The 19,935-nt window shown below is 51.9% G+C and overlaps 9 protein-coding genes across 11 annotated transcripts; 4 read left to right on the forward strand and 5 right to left on the reverse strand.

The window, feature by feature from the left end:
• Positions 1–1,445: 1,445 nt before the first annotated feature.
• Positions 1,446–3,626, forward strand: H257_01867 (hypothetical protein; the record flags this gene model as incomplete). Its single annotated transcript, XM_009825290.1, has 2 exons — positions 1,446–3,236; positions 3,295–3,626. 2 exons carry the CDS (start codon positions 1,446–1,448, stop codon positions 3,514–3,516), a joined length of 2,013 nt encoding a protein of 670 aa, XP_009823592.1. The 3' UTR covers positions 3,517–3,626.
• On the reverse strand, positions 1,452–5,363 carry H257_01868 (hypothetical protein). The gene is made up of 2 exons (XM_009825291.1): positions 4,741–5,363; positions 1,452–4,692 (listed from the first exon to the last, which is right to left on the reverse strand). Exons 1-2 carry the CDS (start codon positions 5,078–5,080, stop codon positions 3,719–3,721), a joined length of 1,314 nt encoding a protein of 437 aa, XP_009823593.1. The 5' UTR covers positions 5,081–5,363; the 3' UTR covers positions 1,452–3,718.
• A 439-nt stretch (positions 5,364–5,802) lies between these two features.
• Positions 5,803–8,293, reverse strand: H257_01869. 2 transcript variants are annotated; one of them, XM_009825293.1, is made up of 3 exons: positions 8,217–8,293; positions 7,981–8,165; positions 5,803–7,917 (listed from the first exon to the last, which is right to left on the reverse strand). In XM_009825293.1, the coding sequence occupies exons 1-3, from the start codon at positions 8,282–8,284 to the stop codon at positions 6,824–6,826; spliced, it is 1,347 nt and encodes a 448-aa protein (XP_009823595.1). In that variant the 5' UTR covers positions 8,285–8,293; the 3' UTR covers positions 5,803–6,823. The 2 variants fall into 2 exon arrangements, with proteins under 2 accessions (XP_009823595.1, XP_009823594.1); XM_009825292.1 differs by having other exon boundaries at positions 5,803–8,165.
• Positions 8,294–8,894: 601 nt separating this feature from the next.
• Positions 8,895–10,595, forward strand: H257_01870 (hypothetical protein). The gene has a single exon (XM_009825294.1). It carries the CDS (start codon positions 8,926–8,928, stop codon positions 10,546–10,548), a length of 1,623 nt encoding a protein of 540 aa, XP_009823596.1. The 5' UTR covers positions 8,895–8,925; the 3' UTR covers positions 10,549–10,595.
• H257_01871 (hypothetical protein) lies at positions 10,571–14,197 on the reverse strand (the record flags this gene model as incomplete). Its single annotated transcript, XM_009825295.1, has 13 exons — positions 10,571–10,714; positions 10,778–10,927; positions 10,982–11,038; positions 11,093–11,477; positions 11,605–11,870; positions 11,926–12,111; positions 12,819–12,899; positions 12,969–13,382; positions 13,430–13,557; positions 13,610–13,647; positions 13,718–13,822; positions 13,872–14,090; positions 14,139–14,197. 13 exons carry the CDS (start codon positions 14,195–14,197, stop codon positions 10,571–10,573), a joined length of 2,232 nt encoding a protein of 743 aa, XP_009823597.1.
• A 702-nt stretch (positions 14,198–14,899) lies between these two features.
• Positions 14,900–16,220, reverse strand: H257_01872 (hypothetical protein). Its single transcript, XM_009825296.1, has one exon. The coding sequence runs from the start codon at positions 16,188–16,190 to the stop codon at positions 14,949–14,951; it is 1,242 nt and encodes a 413-aa protein (XP_009823598.1). The 5' UTR covers positions 16,191–16,220; the 3' UTR covers positions 14,900–14,948.
• A 163-nt stretch (positions 16,221–16,383) lies between these two features.
• H257_01873 lies at positions 16,384–17,448 on the forward strand. 2 transcript variants are annotated; one of them, XM_009825297.1, is made up of 4 exons: positions 16,384–16,689; positions 16,751–16,879; positions 16,953–17,052; positions 17,102–17,448. In XM_009825297.1, exons 1-4 carry the CDS (start codon positions 16,427–16,429, stop codon positions 17,327–17,329), a joined length of 720 nt encoding a protein of 239 aa, XP_009823599.1. In that variant the 5' UTR covers positions 16,384–16,426; the 3' UTR covers positions 17,330–17,448. The 2 variants fall into 2 exon arrangements, with proteins under 2 accessions (XP_009823599.1, XP_009823600.1); XM_009825298.1 differs by having other exon boundaries at positions 16,953–17,448.
• A 312-nt stretch (positions 17,449–17,760) lies between these two features.
• H257_01874 (hypothetical protein) lies at positions 17,761–18,566 on the reverse strand. Its single transcript, XM_009825299.1, has 6 exons — positions 18,444–18,566; positions 18,316–18,387; positions 18,223–18,264; positions 18,087–18,162; positions 17,939–18,042; positions 17,761–17,887 (listed from the first exon to the last, which is right to left on the reverse strand). The coding sequence occupies exons 1-6, from the start codon at positions 18,528–18,530 to the stop codon at positions 17,789–17,791; spliced, it is 480 nt and encodes a 159-aa protein (XP_009823601.1). The 5' UTR covers positions 18,531–18,566; the 3' UTR covers positions 17,761–17,788.
• A 66-nt stretch (positions 18,567–18,632) lies between these two features.
• On the forward strand, positions 18,633–19,845 carry H257_01875 (hypothetical protein; the record flags this gene model as incomplete). Its single annotated transcript, XM_009825300.1, has 1 exon — positions 18,633–19,845. A coding segment is annotated over one exon (1,093 nt), but the record flags the coding sequence as incomplete, so codon positions are not given.
• Positions 19,846–19,935: the final 90 nt, after the last annotated feature.

Consider the following 19,935-nt stretch of genomic DNA (forward strand, 5'->3'; position numbering starts at 1 on the left):
GAAAGGTGTGGCGGGTGCAGCGCAGGTGGCGCGTGAACCATCCGTCGTATGTGCCGTCGGTCTTGACTTGCTGCCACGTGGTACTGGGTACGGTGTTGATGGCAGGGGCGCGGTTGCTACGTTCGTCGATCGAAAGGCGGCGCCAACGACAGCAACTCACGCTACAGTGGTCGAGTCCATCATGTCAAATTGAAAAGTTGGAATGGGATTGGGATCAATGATTGGATAGTGGGCATCCATTATTAGCCAGTCATTGGCGAAATAGCTGAGGTGCCCAAAATGGGATGAAATGGGGTCATGTACCCCATTTTGAAAAATGGATGAGTTGGGGAGCGTTTTGATTGGATATTGCCCATTTTGAAAAGTACTTGGAACAGGCTCTAAATGATGTGCACCATAGCTGTTTGCGGAGTTTTATTCTTTTCCACATGCTGTCGTTCTGTAGTTTACTTCGAAGTAATTGGTTATACTGTAATACACTGGGTATGAAATGACTATGACGCGCCATGTGTCATACCTGACTCCAGCGAAACCCTAACTCGCTATCAAAGAATAATTCTCTCATATAAACAGTTCCATGTTGTTTTGACCCGAAATGGGAATTAACACATCCGGATACACCTTTTCGCCAGTAGCCCTGTAACCTGGGCCTCCGTCCTACCCCCGGTGAGTACATACGATGTTAAATCTCCGGGGTTAAGTGCATCGCTAGTGGTTAGCTATCGTTAACCACTGAGATGCACTTCACCCCTAGTAAGAGGTGAGGTGGTCTGAGCATACAAAGTTCCATATAACCCTCATTGAAACAGTATTTCGGGTCACAGTGGAACTGCTTTAATGAGGGAATTGTACACTGTCAAATCTGGAAACTATGGGAAAACGTTCAAGAAATCTGGATACCGTTCAGCCAAGACTGAAAACGTTCAAGCAAATCTTCTTCCCGTAACCCTCTAACCCGGGGACTTCGTCCTACCCCCGCGTGCACATATTTCGAAGTATAATGCTAAATCCCTAGTATGAGTTGAGGTGGTCAGAGTACAAAATCATCATCTAACTAGAGTTTATTAGTTTGAACCGTTTTCAGTCGTGGCTGAACGGTCAGATTTGTTGAACGTTTTTCAGGGTTTGCCTGTAAAATCTCGTTGAGACATCAGCGACTTGTGTCAACTTGGGTGCAGTATTTTTGCATTGGCCAATCAAAATCACTGGAAAACACATGGCGAACCTCAAACCCTACTCTTTCGAAAACCTCTTGAATAATGACTCTCGCTATTACGTTACGTTAACGTTAGGGCAATTCCACGGAAAACTCGAAGAATTCTCATACCTACAGTACTATTAATAGTATACGGATAGTACAAATACATATTAGTAGTACTATTAATAGTGATAATTATGGTATCCGGTGGAATTATCCGTATTATATTGTATTATGCGGAATAAAAATGACAGCATTGTGTTCGGCGACCAAGTCGGCAACGTGGCTGCACCGAGCGCAGTCCGTTGTCCCTGTGTCCATGGAGAATCGAAGTACCATGCGAGTGTATGCACAAGACGAATCCCCCATCCGTCACAACCTACTTGACGCCGCCAACCACAAACGGACGTCCAAGGCGATGATGCTTCCCTTGCACATTGGGACTGGTGGAGTCGAGTTGAAAGTGGACGAGTTTGTGCCCAAGACCTACAGGAAGTACGCATCCTCATTGCCCAGCGTACCCGCATGTCCGGTTGTTCCGACAAAGGATATTCCATCTCCCTCAGTGGCAACAGAAATCCCGGAGGAAAAATTCCCTGGTCCATTAACCGAGAATCCAGACATGGAGAGTACTCGCACGTCTGTAAACGTTGTTCCCATTGCTCCTACTGCGACGACGAGCGACCTCCTGGGCAGAAGCGTCCGCAAGTTCTTTGATGGGTTTGGGTGGTATGATGGCAAGGTGACAAGTCGATGGGAATCCCTCGATTACGGAGAACAATTCCACGTGGTGTACACTGACGGCGATTCCGAAGACTTGACCCTCGACATGCTGTCACCGCTCCTGCAGCCAACTTCTCCGATCCGTCTAGCGACAGAACCAAGTGCCGTCAGCCGTCCATGTGTTGCCGATGGTGTCCAGGGCAACGGGGTTGACTTGCCAGCCAGTTGCTCGCTGCCAACCAAAGCCGCCCTTCCTCAAGAGCCTTCCCGCCGTCGTCGAAAGAGTCCGCTACCGGCGGCATCCGCATCCCCAAATCAGCGAGTGACACGTGGTCCATCAAAGGTGCCGTCGCTCCCAGCTACGTCGTCAGTCCATGAGCTTGCTTCGTCGGCGCCTCGGGCGACTTCCTTCCCTCGTCCAGCTGAAGTGCTCGACTTGACCGCATCCGATGACGAACTTGTGTCGTCGTACTCGTCCATGCCGCCTCGGAGTGTCCAACCCCAGTTCCACCACCAGCCTACCCACGCAACGCGACGGTTTACTACCCCAGAATACCACCAGAAGCCTCAAGCCTCATCGCGGCAGTTGCCTCCCGTCATGTCCCTTGGTTTCGGAGCAGCCGCGGCGCCACCACAACGACAGCCCCATCATCCTGTCTCCATGTCGTCACGACTGCCCAGCCCACAACAACACGCGGGAAGCCCCGCCGATGCCTTGCGCTGGGATGGTGGACCGACCTTCCATCAACCAAACCGCCATCGCAAGTTGCCATCTATGAGACGAGTCCTTCGTCCTGCTTCGTCCGACCCCCCTCCCCCTCCACGGCCGCAGGAGAATCCTCGGCAGCCCACCCACCACCAACAACCTTACCCCCCCCCACCGCAGCAGCAGCATGAGCAGAGACCCCGCCATCCTTCTCGCCCCGTAGACTCGGACTGGAGATCCGACGACTACGTCCGCCGAAAGCGCAGCAGCGACGCCTTGTCGTCGTCGTCTTCGTGGCAAGAGCCCCATCAAGTCCAAAGTCGACGCCCCCCAATCGACAACTCGCTGGTTCCACCGCCGAAATTGCATTTCCAACACCGCCGACATGACATGACAGCAGCACTACCTAACCAACGCCCCCAGCCCCTCGGTCGAGCCCCCAACCTCCTCGCTCGGTTGCCATCCATGATGCCAGCCAACGGCGGACCTCCCCCGCCGATAGCTGCGTTCAACGACATGCTGTACGATGCTATCCAACGGGCGACCACTGTCGAGTCGTTTGGCCGCAAGTTTGTACGAGTGTTGCTCGACGATCCGCAATACGACAATGTATACTATTCTTCGCCGTATTCTACATGTATTCTCAACTCGAAAGCACTTTGTATAGTTTATGGACGTGACGAGGCTGAGCGTCCGGTGTGGGCAGCGGCGCTACCGCATGCTCGAGCGCTTCATGGAGGACGTGTGGCTGCTCTCCGACACGGCCAAGCACATGTTCCCCGTCGACAAGGCGCTGCACGACCAAGCGGCGGCGTTTGTTTCCGCCTTGTCCAATGTCCTGCGCGAGTTGAAGGTGCCGCTGCGAGCGCTCCAAGGCCAGTTGACTTGACAACGTTTGTGGTTAGGTAGTTTTGTTTATAGTGTATGGCACTAAACTCCTCCAATATAGTATGGCACTAAACTCCCCCAATATAGTAACGTTAGTAGTATGGCACTAAAAAACCATGTGACTTTTGTGAGTTTGTTGGTTTTGTGGGTGTTGGGTTGTTTTTCTAAGACTAATCGACGAGGAGGGCGGGGGCAGATCATCGTCATCCCATGATGGCACGGCCGACGAGGGGAAACGCGGTCGCCGGCGGCGGCGGCGGCTCCAATTTGACCATCACCACCGGCGACGGGAACGTGCCAAAGCTCCCAAAGTGGATCGAGTGATGACTCACGGCGGGGCTCAGCGTCGCGGCCGCCAACGGACTATTTCCTTGCGGTGGCGTCAGCTCACTACTTGACTGTCCGATCACGATGGCCGCTGGCACGACAACGCTGGTGCCTGGGATGGTTGTCTGGGCGGCGGGTACCAGCGAGTTGGACAAGGCTGGTGGCGTCATGGGGGCGGTCGTGGAGGTAGCGGCGGTAGGCAGGCCGAGCGAGGCGGGGTCGATCTCGCCGTCTTCCAGGAGCAGCAGCTTGGCCGCGTCGCCGTCGTCGGGTTTCAATCCTAAGTTCTCCAACACGCGCACAAACCTGCCCTTGATACGCGGTCGGTCGTCCGCAAGCTTTTTCCGGCAGTCGTACTTGATGCTCTTCTTCCAAATGCGTTTCTTTCGCTTCTCGTGGAACTTCTCCAGGCGGAGCTTCCGTGCCGTCGGCGTGTACGCGCCAATCGTGCGCTGGTGGACGATCGGTTCGAACAGCTTCTTGAACTTGCCATCTGGCGCGCCGTTTGCAATCACCTTGTCCGACGGCTTGGACGGCGACGTCGTGCTCAGCGACTTGGTCGGCGGCATGAGCATCAACCCGTGAATATGCGATTCCAAGTCCGACACCACCGGCTGCGCATGCAGGAGGGATGATGAAGTGGCATCCATCGAGCTGTCATGATCGTCGTCGTCCTCCAAGTCGTCATCCATGTCGTCATCCATGGTATCGTCGTCAAGCAAGTCGTCGTGCTCTCGATGACGAGGGGACGACACCGGAGATGGACTTGTGTAGGTCATCGTATCGAAGCTCATCAACAGCTTCTCGGTCGCATCGCATGCTCGCAGCCCGCCGGCCATGGAGATTCCGTCTGCAGGATATGTCAGCATGGACGAGGCGAGCAGGTGGAAGCATTTACCTGACGCTGTCGGATGGTGATGTGATGTTGGCTCTGATGCAATGACTGTTGCAGGGGGGGCATACGGAGAGAACTCGCGGGCAAACAGGTCTTCGCTGTCGCCATGGGCGCATTGAAGATGCAACGACTGATCTAGTTCTTCATGGACCCAATCGATGTCGTGACCAAATTCCTCCATTCGAAGGAGGCCGCCGTCGGTAAACCAGTTCATATCGCCGTCAAGAATGTCGGCGATCGCCGAATCTGCTCCCAGCATGGCCTTGGCTTGAACATGCGCCGCCTGTGCATGTTGGCTTTGTTGCTTGGCCAAAGGGTCCTCTGCGTACATACCGAGCATCATATTTCCTGTCTTGTGTGGTGAGGTAACTCGTGCGGGATGCTGTTCCTTCGAGATGATTCTGGGACTGGGTGGGAAGCAATTGTGGGTGCTATACAACACGACGCGCACTCGATCCCGTAGGTGGTCACAAGGACGATAAGCCAACGATCAACACGTGTATGGGACGATACACGTAGGGCGACAAGGAGCAGGGACGCTTGTACTTGTCGAAGGTAGTCACTTGCCGCTACTTCACGCCGCGAAAGTGACTTCGGGTTCGAAATGGAAATATGGGCAATACAAGTCAAGATATAACGTAACACGCCCCATATAAAATCTCCCTCCAAATATTATTTATCCCTTTTGATACTAAAGTCCTATCGTTCTTTTTATTGTTGGTTTTGCCAATTAAGTCGGGCCCCCCACCCCCAAAAACTGCAAGATTCGACTTGCACGAATATAGTGCACTGTATTGTGTATACCATGGATCGGTGCTTAGTGTTTATGACTCCATTTTCGATGACAAGGACGATGGACTGAGTCTTATAGCATGAGGCCCGTTTGATTTCAAGCTTTGGACGACATACCGGCCTTCCTAATCATGGTAGACATCGTCGCATGCAAATTCATGATAGACCGGACGTGGGGTGGGCTGCAAGTGCGAACTTCGCCCATCGACAGAAACGCTATGACGATCGTGCATGGAATTTACATATGTCTGTGATTGGTGTATACTCCAAATCTTAGCCAATCATCGTATTTTCACGAATTATCCATCCAATCAAAGAATTCTACAAGTTTTGCGCGACAGGCCCACCTTTTGGTTGGTGATAATGGATCACCCACCGAAGTTTTATAGTATACCCACGGGTTCGAGAATTTCCACGTACCAGGAGAAACGAGATGTGGCTGGGACGGTGTAAAACGCAAAAAACGTCATTTCAAAAATCCCAAGTTGCCGCCATAACCTGGGACTAGACGCAATCGGCGGCACGTCTTCGACGAAGGAAGGCATCGTCGATGCACATTCAAAGCACGTGGGGTATTCGTTTCCTTGGGGAAGCAACGGTCGAGACAGACAAAAGCGCGACCGACACGTGTCACCCAGCCCTGTGTGAAGAAGCTGTGCGACGTTCGTGCTTGACGCAAGACGTTTTATGACGAAAAAAACAAAAAGTGTTGTGGGGGGACCCATGAAATATAATAGTCGGCCACATTGAAGTACACGGTGGCAGTGAAAATAGAAGCTCGCAATATCTTTGCGGGGGGGTTCCATATTTCAACCCCCACATGATAAAGATCCGTGATGTGCTAAGTCCAATCAATCGGTGGCCAATGACAGTCTCATGAAACGTCTCCATGACAAGCGCACCTTGCTCGGCAGTCCGCGAGGGATGCTGGACGAGGGACGGAGTTCAGAGCGACCAACCTGGTCGGTGACATGTGTGTACAGCGTCAACTTCAACACCCACCACGATCAGTTTACATGCCAGGTAACTTCTTCACCAGTGGCCATTCCAAGCGCATAATGTTATCGCAAAATCGCCGGGAACGTTAGCATTTCCACGGCCGGTCGCCACAGGGATATCAAGGCATGATGGGCATGGGTCGGTGCATGTATATATATGGTCGTTCAATTGTCCATACACACTGGGAATGATGGTTCAGTACAAACAGTTGCAAACTCGGCATGCATACGATACAACCTATACGTATACACACATAGCTCTCGTCGAACCCACCCCCTAATATTTTGTATTGTGATTACGTCTCCATGGAGCCATAGTTGTGTCCTGCGGGGTCGAGTCGTCGCCGAACGCTGTTGGGATCCTTGTCATTCCTTCCTTGGTATTCCGTCATGTATTCCTTGCGCACACGCTCGCGGTCGGCGGGGTTGGGCGTCCGGCTGGCGACTTCCGCGGCCTTGATCGCGTTTCGCGTGAGCAGCGGGCTTCGGGACAGCGACGAGCTGGTCATGGCCAGTGACGTGCGGATAGGGGTGTTGGGGTCGGCAAACAAAACTTCATCGTACGTGTGGCCGGGCAGCGGGATCGTGCCGTTGTACACGGCCGTGCCTAGCAACAGCGTAAACATGCCCGCCAGTTCCAAGTAGCTCCACGGCGTCCACGCTTCGCCAAACGTCTTGGGCGTAAAGATGTAAAACAGACTCAAGTCCGTAGCCCACACGGTGATGGGGCGGAAGTTGTCGAGGATGGCATGCCAGATCGAGTTGAGCAAGAACGTGACAAACACTGCAAACACGTTGTAGCCCAAGATGACCACGAGGAAGATGGCGGCAGCGATCTGCGCGGTCTGGTTGTGGGCAAGCATGAACCACGCGTCGTCGATGCGCTCGTACGAGCCGAGGTCGCTGCCAGGTACAAAGTACGCAATCGGGTACACGACGAGGAGCGACATGAGCAGGCCCCACAGCCCCTCCATGCCCACAACGATCAAGGGCGGCGCCGTGTCGATGCCGTCGCCCATCAGCTTCTCCTCAAACACGTACTGCGCCGACTGCACAAAGCAGCTGAGCACAATCATGATGATCCCCAAGCCTGGGTTTTCATTGTTGTTCAACTGCTCCTCCGTGTCTTGGAAACTGGAGAACCCAACCATGAGCGCCGCCAACGTGTTCATGCCAATGCCAATCCACATGTAACGCTTCAAGTGCTCGCCCAGCACCACCACCTTGAGCAGCGCCACAAAGATGATCACGGTGCACTTCATGAGCTGGAACACGCTCACAGTCACGTACAGCAACCCAAGGTTGGCCAAGTACGTCCCCAGCAGGTCGAACGCGGCAGGAAGCGCCAGGACGAAGTACGTTCGGATGGGAATGCGCGACGGTCGTTTGACTGTACAGAACAAGGACGAGTGAGAACGAGTGGTGGTCAAGGAGGTTTGATCGTTGTGCGTACATCCACTGGATTTGCCTCCATTGGCGTGCCATTTGCGATCTAAATGCCAGTGATATGCCCACTGGATCGGCAAGGCGAAGATCATGGCGACAAACATGAGCAGCGTTTGAAAGATAGGTTTTTCAAATTTGCGGGTTTCGCCGTCCAGACCCACGGCGTCGATGTCGTACATGATCTTGGACATCCTAATGAAGGAGAAGTGAGTGTACATCGACTTAACCATCATGCACACGTACAAGGTGGTCCCTGTTCCGGTCAACAGACCTAGCGAGAATACCACGGCGCTCTGAGGTGCGCACGACATGGCTGGATTCGGAATGCAATATTAATCCGTGCACCTTTGCACATCCACAACCCTGCAACGTGATTGGACAACAAAAGGGGCGTCTGCTTCAACTTGTCAAACTTTATATTCCTATCAACTGGGCAAGGCAATCCCCATCGCTTAACCTAGGTAAGGGAACTTGCACATGAATTCCATTTTTCCGCTGCTCACAATGACCATCTATATCTCACTTTTGTCCCCCACTAGCGAGCTGGCTCACCAGGTCTGACAGAGTACTTACTGTACCTACTACTTCAGTACTTCCCCTTGGACTTTCACTTTGCTGCAACCAGTCGATTCGAGTGTGCTTACAGTAATGTATGAACGAGAGGCAAATATTAGCCATCGTTGGCTGTTTCTTATGCATCAGCTCGTTGCATGGTGAGGAGGTGACTTGAGCATACAGGTGGAAGTCTCTGGATGCATGCATGCCATCGCCTGCTGGCGGATTTTGAGGAAGGTCCATGGTTGTCTATCCATGGTTAAAAATAGAGAGAAAACAGTGGGCAAGATAATGTCCAATGAAATCGCACGATTCGAAAGTCTTTTTGTCCAATGGCATCCTTGCATTTCAATTTTCAAACAGGGACGAGAACCAGCACCCGACGAAAGTGAGTGCCATGACGACGATCTTTCGACGTGGATCGTCCTATAAAGCACCGCCCGCCGAAGACGACACCTCCGATGCTTCTTCGCAGGCAGCCAAGGCTATCTCCAAGGGCAAAGGGTCAAAGCAGGCCAAGAAGGGCCTGTCAAAAGCGGACTCTCCGGCTAATGCGAAGCCAGAGAGTCCAGCCCGTCATGGCGTTCAATCGAACCCGACCACGATTGAACCTTCAGCATTGCCAGAAGCCGTTGGATCTCGAGTCGATGGAAAGTCACTGGTACTGTTCAAGAAATGCATAGTCCCTGCGCCACGACCTTCCAATCCAGACACCGCTTCAACCAGGGCGTCGCCAGATCCACAGAACGCAACACATAGTGACGGCATCTCAACACCCGTCACAAGAAAACCTACGACATCGAAGCCATCCAAGGCGTCCAAGTCGAGTACTGTCCCCAGCAAAGCGGCTCGTGCTGGCCACAAGAGCAAGGCGTCGACGAAGAAAGCGACGTCAACATCTAAAAAACTCGACGCCGCGGGCATGAAAGCCCTAGTCACGCTACGCATGCGTGCGACGATCGCGTTCGTCCGGTTCCTTCGAAAGGCTGGCGTCGAGTCTGGCCATGTGCCGTCGTTGGTCGCTCGCTTCTACGACGCGCATCCCGGTTTCAAAGGCAGCAACCTGAATGGCGATCGGCTGCAGCGATACTCCAAGGGCCTCGTGACTGTCGACGCGTCCAACACCAACATGCTTACCGTCCACCCCCTGGACAACCTTCCGCATGGCACGTTCCGCGTCGACGACGTCCGGGAAGTCGACTTTGCCTTTACATTTGCGTTTTGTGTGCGCTTTTGCGACTTTTTCATGTCAAAGTACCCGACGGGGTGCTCTTTTTACACGGCGACCAAGGGATTTTGTGCGCAATACGGTGTCGCGTGGAACGGGTCGCCCATCCTGAAGCCCATGCTCGAGTTCTACTGCCATCATGTGCTCAATTTTGACACTGCCAACAAGGTGACGGTCAGAATAGACGCCGCCCGCCACGTCACTCGGCTTGTGTCGCTGCTGTTTCTCGTGTGGGTGCAAAAACACTACGCCGCCACCAAGGACGCGCCGTGGATCGAAGCGTGCAATCGGTTCCGACGCCAGTTTCACTTGGAGCGCCAAAAGATGAACCATTACGACGTCCTGGGGTGTCCGTGGATGCACCATGTCGTCATGGACAAGTCCAAACCCGTGTGGCGCGTCCATTGGGCGACGTCCGCCCCAGCGCCCCCCCCCAGCTTGCTCAACCTGTTTGTGCAGCACATGCACGTGACTTCCGAGGTACAGGTCCCGCTGTTTGAAGACATGTCGATGTGGTTCTCGCGTGAAGTGTCCGACACCGACGACCGCCCCCATGCCGCCACCGCTCGGGTTGTCGGCGGATCTGTTGCCCCCCGTGAGGATACCAAGGACAATAATGACGAGGATACCCCACAGATCTCGCCACGAACCAAACGTAGCAGCGGCGCCGTCCGTCCGGACGCGTCCAAGCGACGGCGCGGGGACCCACTTGGCGTCATCGTGGATGCCAAGCACGACTTGTTCCAGCAAGTGGCGTACAGTAACGTCGTCGGCCACTCGGTCGAGATTTAACGGAAGAGATTTAAGTTTTGAATTACTTTGCCCCCAAGCCAATCGTGTGCATATACGTCTGGAGCAGCTCGAGAATGTCGGATCGCGTTTCATGTCGGGAAAGACCCAACACCGTTCGCAAGGCCGACACAAAGTCGCGATGGGCGGCTGTGACGGCCACGAGATCCTACCACGTCATGGACGTGAGCCATGGATGACTAAATGGCTGTATATATGTGGAAAATAGTACCACAATCGATGGCGCCATCTCGTCGATGTGCTGGACATTCAACACATGCATGCATTTGAGTAGCGTCTCATGGATTGCACGACCTGGACGTGCCAAATGTGTCTGAAGCGCCTTGTAATCGTGCACTATGAACGATAGTCGACGGGCCAACTGCGATGCTGTTAGAAGTATATATATATATAGTCAAGGTGAAACGTAGTGTACCGAGTCCAGCGAACTTTTGGATGGCCGGTGCTGCGATGCGGAAGTTGTGGCTGCCTTCTACGCATATGTACCCTCCTGTCAAACGGCTGTGCGTTGGGACGATGGGCTGACCTCTCCAGTCGCCGTCAGCACCTCGACGCGCTCGACAAACGTGATCAGCATCGGAAGGCTTCGAGAGAGGCGGCGCACGTGCTTGACATGCGAAGGCAGATCGACCAACGACGACAAGTCGAAGCGATGGCACATGTCGGCCACCATGTCCATGCAGATTAGCCCCGCGCGCTGTCGCAGGTCGTTCGAGAGCTCGTGCATGTCTCCGTTGACATCCAGCATGATATGAGGAGCTGCTCCTTCGTCTGGGGTGTGGACGCAGCGGAGTTGCCGGAGGAGTTTGTCACGTCGCATCGTCGCAGGAACTGTCCCTGGGGCTGGCGTCGTGCCGCGGGCAGGGGTCTCTGGTCGCTCTCTTTGTCCGTGTTGGTTCGACTTGGTCAATCTATCAACCTCTTCTTGAAGAGCTTCGTTCTGCAATTGGTACATCTACGATATATGTAGGGGGTCAATGCAATATGACTTATGGACAAAGTGGGAAATGTCATGACGTGGCAGTACCCTGATCTCACGTCGATTCGGCGTGGATTTGGTAACGTCGCGAAGGTCGTGGCACTCTTCTCGCAAGGTATGGATGGTTTGTTCGACCAGTGGTTAAGGATGAAATGGGAATGCACTCTCCATGGGGACAGAAACACGTGTAAAGGATATCGGACATGAGGCGCTGAGAGTCAAGGACCGTTCGCTGTAGAAACTCCAATCTGCATATCGTTTTGTTGAGAGCATGGCCCACGGATCCACCCGTCGCGGCTTTGACTTCGTCCACGCACGTCTGGAACTACGGAAGTGATGGAGTTACAGTCCCGTAAGTAGTGGAGAGTTGCCGTGTATGCCTGCGATCGAATGTCGTGACCAACAAGCGACTCGCAGTGTTGTGATTCGTTGGCGAAGACGGAGTCTTGTAACGTAGATGCACGTGGGGGGTGCTGCTTCAGTCTGTTCAGTTGCTGTTGCGACCGAAAGAGTTGATTTCTTGCGTCGTGCAGTTGCATCTTCAGCTGGCGGATGGTGTCTTCATACTAACGCACCCCACGTGACGTCCATAATACGACCTGCATGGGGACAGTACCTCCAAAGCCGACTTGACGCCCATCATCTTCGTGTCGAACTCAACTTTTTCAAGTACCGCTCACAATAACTAATCTGCTTTTTATCCAGAGTTAAATATCTCACAATACCAAGGCGGCAGAAAAACAAGAAAATAGTATTAATATTAATACCATTTTCTATTATATACTATTAATATTAATATTAATATACTATTAATACTATATTAATATTAATACCATTTTCTATTATATACTATTAATAGTATATTAATATTAATACTATTTTCATCTTTTTCTGCCGCCTTGAGCCAGGGTATTGTATACTTCGAAATACTAAGTAGTATTACTACGTAGTACTATTGATATTGATATTAATATTGATATTACTACGTAGTACTAGTATATATTACGTGAAGTTTGGACGGATACAAATGAATCAAAGATTGGTTCTCATATCAAGTCCATGCATTTGATTTGGGATAGTGTACTAGTGTACTACGGTTATCACGAACCTCTTGGTTCAAGGGTCACAATTCTGTTCGCCTCTTGAATGAAGCACACATTTCCACTAGTAAGGCTACGATGCCCTTCAGTTCGACTGGACGACGCACTCGACGTTATCATCGACTTTGTACTACTGCTGTATGTAGTCGTTGGAGCCAAAAGTTGGCTCGGACGTGGTCTTTTGCAGTCAACTGACGGCACATCTGTGCATGCCACTGGGCCACACGGGGCAGGGCTGGCGACAGCTTGAGGATCTGTGATTCCACACGCATGTAAGACTTCCACTCGACAATACAGAAAAGCATACATACATACATACATACCCATTCCAGTGCAAACACCGCGTAGCGCAAGGCAGGGACCGAGCCTACCTCGGACCCAAAGTGCACTTCGACCCGAACGAAGGCGTCGATCGAGTGGTCGTCCAGGACAGCGGCGGTGCCCCCATCATCATATTCTGCATCAAGGTCTTCCCATGATGAAATGGACCTATTCGACAAGTACGGCGCCATGGTCTGCAAGATGGCGCGTCGGTGGCACCACAAGGCGTCTCGGTCAGGATACAGCCGCTGGAGCCGCGTGACGAAGGCGAGTTCGTCTGCGACGAGGGTAGTCGCGGACGTCGGCACTTGGGACAGCACGAGCACAAGTACCAGGTGGCGGTGGTTCCAAGCGGAATGATCGGACACGTGGCGGTCGCACCACTCGCGAGTGGTGTCGTGCAGTTCCGCGAGCAGCTGAACAAGTGTGATGAAGCAACATGCGGAATTCGAACGACGTGTACCGATGGAAGCGACAGTTTGGAGCAGATGCAGTATCGGTACGACCAGGCAAAGTAGTTGCGGGGGTGCTCTTCGCACAGTTTTGCGCACAGCGACAGCTCGTGGGCCAACAAGGTCGCCAGCTCGTCGCCTACGAAGGTATGGGAAGTGTACCTACCGCATGATGATGGCGAGTGGCGTACTGGGAAGACGAGGGAAGAGACGATGAAACACCCATCGACTAGGAGGAGTACAGTACGTAGGCGCGTTCATAAGTTGGGTTGTATGTCGAACGGCATACATATGTGTACCGATGGGCCCAAGTGTCGATGCTCTTTGCATGCTGCGTTAACACCAGCCTCGTGAACTTCATCTCGACCTCTTCGGAGAAAACACCATTCGAGATCAACGTTTTCCTACATCGTCATGACCATACATCTTGCTCTATGTGGGTACCCTACATACCTGGCGTTCCATGCAGTGTAAAAGTCTGCACACACAAGCAACATGCACCGCGTGGCGTTCAAGATACCGGGTACGTCGTTTAGATCCTTGGCTCGGAAGAACTTCTCCTTTGCTTGACGGTGGATCGCGGGGATCTTGGCCATAGCAATGCCCAACTTGTGGTCTGCAAGCACGAACGCTTCGTGTTCGTCGTCCAAGTGAACCACACCGATTTCATCGCTACGACGCGATCGATCATCACAATGAGCCTTACTCGAGCGAGCCTACATGCTTGGGTCCTCGTCAAAGAGGTACGTCACCTCCTCCACGTAACTCTGTCCTGTCATCGCACAAGAGACCACGCTCAACCAAATCGGATTTATTGATTGTCAAGCCGTGATAGGTCAGTTGGACAACGTCAAGGTCGTTCGCTGATCCTTTTATCACTTTTCAGTGCATTTCCTGTTATTTTTAAATAACAGGAAATGATGTAACGTTAGTATTTTAATACTAACGTTAGTAAGTTTAAAAAAACTTATACGAATATTAATATTAATACTCTGGAGTACTACTGTTAGTACTTCGAGTAACTGTAATAAGTACAGGGAGTATTAATACTACGTAGTAAGTAATAAACGTTACTTTGAAGTATTATTCTTAACAACAGTAACTGTATTAATAACAAGTACATTATATAATCCAAACTCAATTAACAAGTACTGTATTAATAACAAGTACATTATATAATCCAAACTCAATTAACAAGTACTGTATTAATAACAAGTACATTATAATCCAAACTCAATTAACAAGTACATTATTATTATTAATAAACGTTACTTTGAAGTATTATTCTTAACAACTGCGGAAATATTATCAATATATAACATTTGTAAAAGCAAAACCGCATAACGCTATTTTGAAGGTGGATAGAGGGTTGAGTTCACAGTGTCAGTGGAAAGTCAGACTGACAGTTTACTCGGACAACGGCATACTACAGCAGAAGGACGATTCCATGGCTGGCATCAACACTTGAACCAACACCTGAGTCGAGATACATAAAGTAGTAGTAGTAGTAGTTTATATTCTTTGCTATGTTTAAAACTTGACATGCGACGACTTGGCGGGGGCCGTGCCGGCGTACCCTTCAAAGTCGTATTCGATGCCGAGGGCCTTGAATTTGTTTCGCTTGATCGACTCCTTGGCGAGCAGTCGTGCGTTGTTGGCTTCTTGCTGCTCAAACGTCTTGGGCGCATTGTGTTCCCGGATGGCAAGCTTCCGGTACGGGATCGGGCGGAACGTGCGGTTCGCGCCAATAAACATGCGCTCGTGGCACTTGTCCACCGGCAGCACGTTGCAGCTGAGGCTCTTGTCAAAGAGACGGTAGCCGTCCATGGTGTCGGCGACCACGCGGGCGATGTCGGCTTCTTCAAACTCGATGAACGCATAGTGCTTGGACTTGCCCGACTTTTTGTTGCGCGACACCTTGAGGCGCTTGATGTCGCCGAATTGGCTGAAAAATCCACGCATTTGCTTTTCGTAGAACCCGTGGGGGATGCGACCGATGAAGATCGTGCTGGACTGGGTGGCCCCCGCGCCTTCGGTGGCAGCAGCAGCCGCGCCTTTGGACTTGGCCAGATTTTGCTTGGTCTTTTTTGTCAATTCCACAAAGTCCACATTGGCCTCAAAGTTGAGTTCCGGTTGTTCCTTCTTGGACGCGGGGGTGCTCGCCGCGTCTTCGTCGTCCGAGTCCCACTCAGCTCCCTGCAACTTGGCCAATTGCTGCTCCACGCTTTTCTTGCCACCCTTCTTGGTGGCAGCGGCCTTTTTGACTGGGGCGGCAGCAGCCTTTTTCACAGGGACGGAGGCTTCGACTGCTTTGGACTCGACGGCCACTTCCTTTGCGGCTCCTGTCGCCTTGGGGATGTCCTTCACCACAGCCGACGGCGTCTCTGTCTTTTTGGAAGCAGCTACCTTTTTCGTGGGTTCTGCTTTGGCGGCAGCTACCTTCTTGGCAGGTGCAGCTTTTTTCGCAGGCACCGTGTCCTTCTTGGCAGGTGCAGCTTTTTTGGCAGCAGCAGGAGCAGTCTCCTTCTTGGGTGCAACTTCCTTCTTGGGTGCAGCCACCGCTTTCTTAGCGGCAACAGCAGCAGTCTCCTTCTTCGGAGCGGACTCCTTGGTCGCAGCCTTTTTAGCTGCAGCCGCCTTTGGAGTTGCCTGCTTTTTGGTCACGGCAGCAGGAGCGTCTTTCTTGTGTGCAGAAGCCGCAGCAGCAGGCTTCTTGGCCGCGGTAACAGCAGTCTTCTTGGGTGCAGCGGCGGCGGCAGCTTTCTTGACCATGTTTCAGTTGCGAGTTCCCGAGTGCTTTGAATCCAACCAACAACCATCGAGACGCACCAATGAATTTGCGTGTTGGGCCAATGGCCAATCATACGCATGGATTGAGCGGACCAATCAAACGAGACGATTTCGGTCTGGTATAATTAGGCTGCAATTATCCGGACGACTTCTATTTTTAGCATTCGACGACGAAGTTTGCTTGCAGTTCTCATCAACCTCCGCGCCGCACTGCCACCATGACAAAGACGAGTGGACACAATGGTCCGAAGAACCTGCCAATGCGACGCACCATGATCAAAAGCACGGTCGGCCATGTGAAGCGACCAGCATACGACCTTCCAGATGCGAGAGAAACGGAACATGTGTACGGCTACCCCATCATCCGAGACCCCGAAGATGCCGGGCAAGTGATGGGCAAGTGGGTCCAAGCCACGCCTTCTCCAGCAGTCGAGTCCACGCGCAGCTTTGTAGAGACAAATCGAAGGGCGTTGCAAATCGGGTGTGTGGTCGGGCAGTGGCCTTGGCAGTGTTCTCCTACTTACGATGGATGACATGCGTAGGTGCATCAATGCCAAGGACGTGCGACAGTATGCCAACGAACACCCAGATATTCGAGAAAAGGCAGCTCCTACGAAGAAACAAATCGGGTACACTCCCACAAACGATGTGATTTACGGCATCAAGACAGCGTACGTTGCGTTCACCACTCGGTGACACATGTATTCCTCTGACAGATATATATATATTTGGAACGGCTGGCAGTGCTTCCGAAGACATTCAGATGCTGATCCAAGCCAAACACACCAACTTTCACACTGATGGCCACGACTACCCGGACCTGTCTGGCATGAAGATCAAAGGCGTACGACTACCCTCCTTTTGTACTTGCTCATGTGTGTGATTGAGCGTAGAAACTTCCCCTGCCCCGTGAAACCAAAGCATCCATCAGCCAAGACAAGCGCCTCCAGCTGTTCAGCCAGCCTCCTGAAAAAGAACTCTTCAAAATGTCCAAGTTCAAAAAGATTGGTAGCATGCTGGCCACCCAGCCCGTCTACGGATCGCCATCCTGTGACCCGTCGCCCCAGTACATGGGCAATGACGACGATTCGAGTCCTCAGCAACAAGCCACCGACAATTAGACAGCTCAACCTATCGTGTATGAAACCCCTTTGCATCCCACTGCCTCTTGACTAGTTCGCCACGGATGTAGCTCTCGTCGCGTTCTTAGCTACAGAAAGCGGACATGATCTATACATGCTGCATAAGCACTGAATTGTGCTTGAAAGATATATGTAGCATGTACAGTATTGTATCGTAGTCACCTGCGGCAAATTCACCATGAGCAATAATGCTGACTAAAACTCCGCAACTTTGCTGCAAACTTTTTCGAAATACACTACTGGGGTACGATACGAAGCAGCAGTTTATATGGTATCCTGCATGACAAGCCAAGATCGTCATCATCTGAGACGATGCCATGGATCCAATGGGCAAATGTGAAGAGCTCGTCATTGAGCAAATATTTGCCTAATGTCAACCACCACGCCGACGAAGGCAAGTACAAAACGCATTGGAGTCGTGGAACGTGGGCTTTGTAATTATACAGATTTAATCGAGAAAGGTTCGACGGGAAGGATCGCCGCCGCCACCTTTCTGTCTTCGGCGTTTAAGATGTTGAACGTCGCACACGCATTGAACTAGAGTACAATCGATCAGGGAATGCAAGGTCAGCTTGATATCGTTCGTACCGAATCGACGTACTCCACGACAATGCCGTGGAATTTCAAGTATTCGGCAAGCTCAGGCTCGAGCAATCGAGGAATGCGCTTGCCACACCCCAACACGAGGATTTCTACGACGGGATGAGCCGAGAACGTGTCGAAAACGTGTACGTACCAACGGGGGGGTTGGCGACAGCAAAGATCGTCAAACTCTCCTTTGTGATCTCGTCCATTGTCTGCGGCTTCCACATCTAATACGGCATGTAATGTCATCATGGAGAACATTCAATCGGATGCTGGTGTGTACATACCATCGCGATTTCAGGAAAGACCGCAATGGAACCACGCAAATTCTACGCACGATTGGGATGAGACCCGTTGCAGTCATTGGATGTGTCGCTCACCACTTCGTTCACGACGAAACCACCCTCGTCGTACTCGGTGATGGCCACTTTCTGGGTGTCTGTCATCATTTCCTAACGCGATATCTCTCCTTAAGATCACATTGTCGCTATGCCATATACAAGCGTACCTTGTGCATGTCGTGGCCATAGTTGATCCATCGGACGCTGCCAGCAGCCGCGCGCACCACCTGCCGACGCAGTACCCGCTGCAACATGGCAACTCTCGAATTCGACGAAGCTCTGGACACGACAAATATCCGGTTATAGTATCCGGATGGTTCACTTTGCACACCTTTTCATTTTCTACACTTGGGGACAATGGACTTTGTGCTGCGCTCGCCGGAGCTGTTGCGCGAGGTGTGGGTGTTCCAAGGCGGGCACTACAGCGACATGCTCCCTTTCCTTCATCTCGAATCAATCCATCGTCCAATTTTGCATTATGCGATACGAACTGGAACTGCTGACCTGGACTTGGACCCACTTCATCACCTTCTCACAGCATGGTACGCCGCGTACGGCGTCGACCGGTTGCCACGGCTAATACGTTCAATGCCTCATATGAAATCCATTGTGCTTTGTGATGCAGCTGCGTTCGGCAACGTTCCTGTGCTGGACTTATTGAACAGGTTGGATCCGCTGCACACGTACGTCAAGGACGAACACGTCGGTCTGGCGGCGGCGAATGGACATATCGACGTCCTGCGCTACTTGAATGACTGTCCTTTTGGATGGACGACCAAGATCATGGACTATGCCGCCACCTACGGAGAGCTGGATACTGTCAGGTGGCTGCATGAGCATCGGACCGAAGGATGCTCTTTGGATGCGATGAACCATGCATCGAACAACGGACACCTGCCCGTGGTGGAGTTCCTGCATCTTCATCGACCAGAAGGCTGCAACTCCCATGCCATGGACTTGGCAGCGTCGAACGGCCATTTACAAGTGGTGCAATGGCTGCATGCTCATCGCACAGAAGAATGCACGTTCAAAGCGATGGAGTGGGCGGCGTCCAACGGCCACTTGGAGGTCGTACAGTGGTTGCATGCACATCAACATGGTGTTCACAACACTCCCAAAGCCATGATGCTAGCAGCCAAGTATGGCCACGAGCACGTGGTGCTCTACTTGTACGACCATCATGACGACGAGCCTATGCGACGTTCCGCCATCGCATACTCGGTCATGAATGAAGCTGCCAAAGCTCACCACGACGAGATTGTGCGGGCAATGTGGCTTCATACCAACTTTCAATCAAGCAACCTTCTACGCCGAGCCAAGGCAGCTGGTCACGTTGACTTTATCAAGTGGCTGCGGCAGGACAGCGTTCGAGAGCAAGCCAATGCAACAAACATGACCATTATCGATATTTCAAACGTCCACGTCGATCAAGCAACGGCGGCGCCTTAGATGGGCTTTCGACAACGGAGGGTTAAGTATGTACTGTACAGTCTGTACAAGTGGAAGCAAACATGTGCATACTCTTACTAGGTATGGCCAACGAAAATAGCTGGAACAGCATGATTCATGTGAAGGTAATGTACTGTACTAATAATACTACTAGTACTTCGAAGTATTACAGTACTATTAATATGTACTTCGAGGTAGTGGTATTAATAT

The sequence above is a fragment of the Aphanomyces astaci genome (genome assembly GCF_000520075.1).
Source record: "Aphanomyces astaci strain APO3 unplaced genomic scaffold supercont1.3, whole genome shotgun sequence".
In the NCBI taxonomy this organism is placed as follows: domain Eukaryota; phylum Oomycota; class Saprolegniomycetes; order Saprolegniales; family Verrucalvaceae; genus Aphanomyces; species Aphanomyces astaci.